This window comes from Dipodomys ordii, unplaced genomic scaffold (genome assembly GCF_000151885.1).
Source record: "Dipodomys ordii isolate 6190 unplaced genomic scaffold, Dord_2.0 Scaffold213, whole genome shotgun sequence".
Lineage (NCBI taxonomy): Eukaryota > Metazoa > Chordata > Mammalia > Rodentia > Heteromyidae > Dipodomys > Dipodomys ordii.
In genome coordinates, this window is record NW_012267429.1 from 455240 (window position 1) to 462057 (window position 6818).

General features: G+C 55.6%; 1 protein-coding gene across 1 annotated transcript in view; it reads right to left on the bottom strand.

Annotated features, from left to right (window-relative positions):
* Positions 1–6818, bottom strand: part of Kndc1 (kinase non-catalytic C-lobe domain (KIND) containing 1) — a 79813-nt gene that overhangs the window by 53062 nt on the left and 19933 nt on the right. Inside the window, exons 9-11 of the mRNA XM_013035492.1 lie at positions 6461–6578; positions 4520–5241; positions 312–426 (exon numbers count right to left, since the gene is read on the bottom strand). Of these exons, the coding sequence (XP_012890946.1) occupies positions 312–426; positions 4520–5241; positions 6461–6578 (955 nt within the window). The remainder of the gene's footprint in view (positions 1–311; positions 427–4519; positions 5242–6460; positions 6579–6818) is intronic.

A 6818-nucleotide genomic window follows, 5' to 3' on the forward strand; every position in this document is an offset into this window, starting at 1 on the left:
CCTGCCTGAGCCGGCCCCAGCCTCCCCTCCGCCCCGTGGCCTGCCTGAGCCGGCCCCAGCCTCCCCTCTGCCCTGTGGCCTGTCCGAGCCGGCCCCAGCCTCCCCTCCGCCCGTGGCCCTGCCTGAGCCGGAGCCTTCCTCCCCTCTGCCCGTGGCCCTGCGCTCTGAGCCGGCCCCAGCCTCTCCTCTGCCCCGTGGCCCTGTGCTCTGAGCCGGCCCCAGCCTCCCCTCCGCCCCGTGGCCTGCCCGAGCCGGCCCCAGCCTCCCCTCCGCCCCGTGGCCTGCCCGAGCCGGCCCCAGCCTGGCGTCACCTGGGTGTCCTGCATGTCCCTGTAGTGTGCGCAGGCAGGACAGGCACAAGGCCCACAGCTCACACTCCCGGAGGGGCCGGCCCAGCTTAGAGAGGAGGCCCTTCAGGGACAGGCTCTGTGGGAGGAAGAGAAAACTCACTGAGAACACCTCTACCTGACAGAGGAAAGGACCCCTCCCCCAGCACTCCAGTACAAGGGACCAGAAAATCCTGAAGTCAAAACAAGCAGGGGTAAGGACAGAGCACTGTGCTGCAGGCAAAGAGAGGCAGCTGCCACGAAAACCATGGTTGTACTTGCGCCCAGAGCTGGACTCTAGCTCCACAGAGGCACACAGGGGCTGCGGCCTGGGGGTCACTCCTGGGTGGCAGTCAGCTCCCTCAAGCTTATTCATAGCTTCTTTAAAAAACAGGGAAAGGTGTTGACAAACACTAGTGAGACTGGCAGAAGAAGAGATGAGTTTCAAGTCAATAAAATCAGAGATGCCGCAGGCAGCGTTCCAACAAACACCAAGAAACCTACAGTTTTAAAAGAGTACTTTCAAAGCCTATACTCACAGAAGAAGGAAAACTTAGCAGAAAGGGATGAATTTCTAGAAACACACAAACTGCCTAGACTGAACCAAGAAGACATAAGCCAGTAACCAAGCCAATAACAAGCAACGAGATCGAGGAGGTAATCAGAAATCTTCCAACAAGGAAAAGCCAGACGCAGATGGATTCACTGATGAATTTTATATGACTTTTTTTTTTTTTGGCCAGACCTGGGGTTTGAACTCTGGACCTGGGGGCTGTCCCTGAGCTTCTTTTGCTCAAGGCTAGCACTCTACCACTTGAGCCACAGCACCACTTCCAGCTCTTTCTGTTTATGTAGTACCTAGGAATTGAACCCAGGGCTTCATGTGTGCTAGGCAAGCACTCTACCACTGAGCCACATTCCCAGTCCCTTTATAAGACATATAAAGATGAACTAATACCAATAATCCTCAAGCTTTTCTGTGAGATAGAAGCAGAGGGTGCAACCCCAAACTCAAATCTATGAAGCCAGTACACATTCATACCCAAACCAGTAAGGATCCAACAAATCAAGAGAACTACAGACCAATCTGTCTGATGAATACAGATGCAAAGCTCAATGCATCCCCATCAAAATCCCAATGGCATTCTTTACTGAGAGAGAAAAACCAATACAAAAGTTCATATGGAACAACAAAAGACTTAGAATAGTCAAATCAATTCTAGGTAAAAAAAAAGCAATGTGGGTGGTATCACAATGCCAGACTTCAAACTCTACTTCAGAGCCATAACAACAATAACAACAACAGACCTGAAGCTCGATGAAGAAGATGAGAAGACCCAGAAATAAAATAATACACTTACAGTTATCTGACATTTGGTAGAAGAGCCAAAGACCTACAGTGGAAAAAACATAGCCTCTTCACAATTAGTGTTGGGAAAAGTGGGCAGCCACATGCAGAAAACTCAAAGTGGATCCCTGCTTGTCACCACTCCTAACATCCACTCAAAGTGAATCTAAGACCACAACCTCAGATCCAAAACTTTGAAACTTCTGCATGAGAGAGTAGGAGAACATTAGGACCTATGTGTATTGGCGGAAACTTCCTGAATAGAGTCCCAGGGGTACAACAGACAGGAGAGAGACTTGACAAGTGGGACTAAATCAAAATAAAGAGTTTCTGCACAGCAAAGGATATAGTTACCAAACTAGAAAGACAGCCAGCCAAACAACTGGGAAAAAAGATCTTTACCCGCAGTACACCAAAGTCCTAATATCCAAATATACAAGGAGCTCAAGAGACTAACCCCTCCCAAAGCTAAGAAACCGATCACTAAGTGGGCTGGGGAGCTAAGGAGAGACTTCCCAGAAGAAGAGGTGAGAATGGCAAAGAAACACATGAGGAAATGCTCATCGTCCCTGGCCATAAGGGAAATGCAATCCAAAACAACTCTGAGATTCCATCTCACCCCAGCTGGATCGGTCAGCATTGTGAATTCAAGCAACAAATGCCAGTGGGGATGTGGGGGAAAGGAACCCTACGGCACTGTTGGTAACGTAACCTAGCACAACCACTTTGGACAAGGGGCTGGAGGTTCCCCAAAAACAAAACATAGACCTTCCCTACAACCCAGCCATAGCACTCCTGGGCATCTACCTTGACCATCAGTAGTCAGGAGATAACAAGGACACCTGCACCTCCATGTTCACTGCTGCACTATTCACAATAGCCAGGATACAGAAACACCCCAGATGCCCCACAATAGATGAGTGGATCCAAAAATGTAGTACCTATACTCAGAATTTTACACAGCCATTAGATAGATAACATAATGCCATTTGCAGGAAAATGGATAGAACTAGAACAAATCATGTTAAGTGAGGTAAGCCAAGCGCAGAGACACAAACAGCACACGTTCTTTCTGGCATGTGGAAGTTATATCTAAAATGCACTGGGATATGACAAATTATTCAGGATTCTAGATGCTCACACAGAGGATCCAACAGAGGATGCTCTCAGGAGAGACACACAGGCACCAAGCTAAGTTTCTCCTCACATTTACAAAATATAATATGCATACAAACTCCAAGATATGGAAACAAGCCTTCTTGATTTTTTCTTTTTCCCTTTTTCTTTTAGTTTTTTGGTTTCTAGTTTCTGTCTTCTTTACCGTGTATCTGGTGCATTCAAGTGTACATCTTCAGGGGAGGGTACAGAATTCGAGGGAAAAGGGTGAAAGCTTGCAGCAGTGGAGCTCACTGGACATTGATGAAGGTGACCTACATATACAACTTGTGGGTGGAGATGGGCGGGAAGGACGGGGAGAGAGTGAGGGAGGAGGAGACAGTTCAAAAGGAAGAACCCGCAACCCTCCGTGTATCACCTCTATAATGACAATAAATTACCGCCCCCCCCCAGTAATTATCAAATGAGAGTCAATGCTGAGCACGCGCCCCTGCACACGCTGCACGCTGAGCACATGCCCCACACATGCTGCACACTGCACACACGCGCCCCTGCACACGGTGCACACTGAGCATGCACCCCTGCACACGCTGCACACTGCACACACACGCCCCTGCACACGCTGCACACTGAGCACGCACCCCTGCACAAGCTGCACACACTGCACACTGAGCATGCACCCCTGCACACACTGCACGCTGAGCACGCACCCCTGCACACGCTGCACACGCTGCACGCTGAGCACGCACCCCTGCACACGCTGCACATGCTGCACGCTGAGCATGCACCCCTGCACGTGCTGCACACTGCACACACGTGCCTCTGCACATGCTGCACGCTGAGCACATGCCCCGCACACGCTGCATGCTGAGCATGCACCCCTGCAATGCTGCACACACTGCACACTGCACACACACGCCCCTGCACACACTGCACGCTGAGCACGTGCCCCTGCACACGCTGCACACGCTGCACACTGTACACACGTGCCCTGCACACGCTGCATGCTGAGCACGTGCCCCTGCAACGCTGCACACACTGCACGCTGAGCATGCACCCCTGCACACGCTGCATGCTGAGCACGCGCCCCTGCACACGCTGCACACACACGCCCCTGCACACGCTGCACGCTGATCACGCACCCTTGCACATGCTGCACACTGAGCACATGCCCCTGCACATGCTGCACACACTGCACACTGAGCACGCGCCCCTGCACACGCTGCAACACTGCAGGCTGAGCACACGCCCCTGCACACGCTGCATATGCTGCACTCTGAGCACATACCACTGCACACGCTGCACGCTGAGCACGCACCCCTGCACACGCTGCATATGCTGCACGCTGAGCATGCACCACTGCACACGCTGCACGCTGAGCACGCACCCCTGCACACACTGCACACGCTGCACACTGAGCATGCACCCCTGCACACGCTGCACGCTGAGCACACACCCCTGCACATGCTGCACACGCTGCACGCTGAGCACGTGCCCCTGCACACGCTGCACACTGAGCACACGCCCCTGCACACGCTGCACACGCTGCACGCTGAGCACATGCCCCTGCACATGCTGCACACACTGCACGCTGAGCACGTGCCCCTGCACACGCTACACACTGAGCACACGCCTCTGCACACGCTGCACACACTGCACACACAGGGAGCCCAGCGTCACCAGGCGGCCCTGCCCTGCCTCCCAGCCTCAAGAAGGCCCTGCCACCCACCAGCTCAGGGGCTGTTGCACTTGTTTGTGGGCTGGTCTCTTCTGGAGTTCCTTCACCTCCAGAGGCTGGTGTGTCGGGGCCTGCATCTCCATGGTCCACAGAGCAGAGCAGGGCTTTGTCAATCTCCACAGGCCTCTGGCCAGGGGATGAAACCTCTAGTTCTTCGTCTATGTGGCAGCCAGGTCTGGACGCCCATTCCAGCTCGAGTTTGGGTTCCTGCTCAAGCCACAGCCTGCTTTTGGGCTGTGTCTTGAAGCTAGAGAGGCCGTTTTTCCCCTCCAGAAAGCCCTTCCTAGGGTCCGGAGGAAAGACTTCGGCTATGGTCAGCTGCTTCTTGGAGCTGGCAAGTGACAGGCAGAGGGTGCTGGCCTCGGGGCCATCCATCAGCAGCCTGGGGAAGGTCTGCACTTTCCGCAGGGGGCTCCGCTTGAGGGTGTCTCTGTCCAGCTCACCAAGGGGACACCTGGCGTCCAGGACAAGGCTGGCCAGCTCTTCCCCTCCAAGGCCCTCACCATTTTTCATGGGGACTGACAGCAGCGTCTTCATGGGTGAAGGTCTGGAGCCCTGGCCCACCTCCCCTTCTTTATCTCCAGAGGCAGAGGGCTGTGGCAGGCTTTCTGGGGTGGACAGGGCCTCTGGGTCGGTGCTGAAGTCTCCAGAGGGCCTCTTGGGGCCCGTGCTTCTTGGAGCAGGTCTCCCTCTCCAGGCATTCTCGTTGATGTCTGGGCACAAAGCTGGATGTGGTTACTTCCCACAGGGGGGCCCTGCCAGGGACTTGCCTGGAATGGCATCCCTCCCGACAGCCCTGCCCTCAGCCCTTCCCTCCCCACAGACCTCCAGCAAGGTCTTGCAGGCAGGAGCTGCAGCCCCATGCTCTCAGACTCCCACTCCACCGCTCAGCCCGGGCCCTAGACCCTTCCGGATGAGGCCCCCTGCACACCAGGGTCTCACCCCCCTCTGCCTAGAGCTTCCCAGGAGGTGAGCATGGCTGTCCCATGACCGGGTCCCCAAGCTCCATTTTTCTATAAGGGATATACAAGTGAACCCCTGAAGGGAGAGCGCAATCTGGCTGCAGCCATGGGGCTGCCAGTCCTGGGGCTTGAACTCAGGGCCTGGGCGCTGTCCCTCAGCTCTTCAGCTCAAGGCGAGCACTCTACCACTTGAGCCACAGTGCCACTTCTGGTTTTCTGAGTGGTTTATTGGAGACTTTCCTGCCCGGTCTGGCTTTGAACTCAGATAACAGCTGGGATTACAGGTGTGAGACACCGGCGCCCGGCTGCACTGCTGAACTTGACACTGCTGTTGTGGGAGCCATGCTGGGGGAGGCCCTCCCAGGCCCTCGGGGGCTCTGGGGGTTCGCTTCTCAAAGCTCTCAGGATGACTGAGATGCGCCATGAACCCCAGCTGTGCAGTAGCAGCTTTGCATGTGTGTGAGCACGAGGAGTGGGAGAATACAACTGTTCACAGCGAAGCTCGCTCAGGAGACAACCCCAGCCTGAGCCACTCCTGGGCTCGGCTGGCCCCCACTGCCCGGGGCCTGGCGTCTGCACCGCGGAGAGGCTCACGTGTGTGCGCACACACGAGTGCACGTGGCCTGCATGCACGTGGCTGTACAGATGAGCATGCATTTGTGTGGGAGCGTATCATGCAACAAGTGTTTGTGAAGTTGCTCTGTGTGTGTGACAGTGTGAAGACCCCCAGGACAGCTGCACACGGCACACTCTGCTGGGTATGTGGATGTGCCCTTGTAAGTGTGGTGGGTGCATGTGGGTGTGTCGTGTGAACACAGGTGTGTGCAGGCACCCTTGAGCACTCTTGGTGCAAGCTCTGAGAGTGGGTGTGTGCAGGATGTCTCTGGGCATTCTGTATTTCACGCCTCTGTGCACACACACGCAATGTGCATGTACATGATGCAGGTGCACGTGGGCCCCGCATGCTTACCTTGAAATGCTCCGAAGGACTCGATGGAGAGTACTCGCCTCCCGGTGGCTGAGAGGCTTCGGCACAGGCGGCAGGAGGATGCAGGCCGCACCTTCTCCTCACACAGAGCGATGATGCTCTGCAGGTTTGAGGGCACCTCTCAGGGAGGGGCTGTCTCCTGAGACCCCAGCCCACAGGAGGCTCCCCTGGCCTCCTGAGACCCCCCCAGCCCACAGGAGGCTCCCCTGGCCTCCTGAGACCCCCCCAGCCCACAGGAGGCTCCCCTGGCCTCCTGAGATCCCCCAGCCCACAGGAGGCTCCCCTGGCCTCCTGAGACCCCCCAGCCCACAGGAGGCTCCCCTGGCCTCCTGAGATCCCC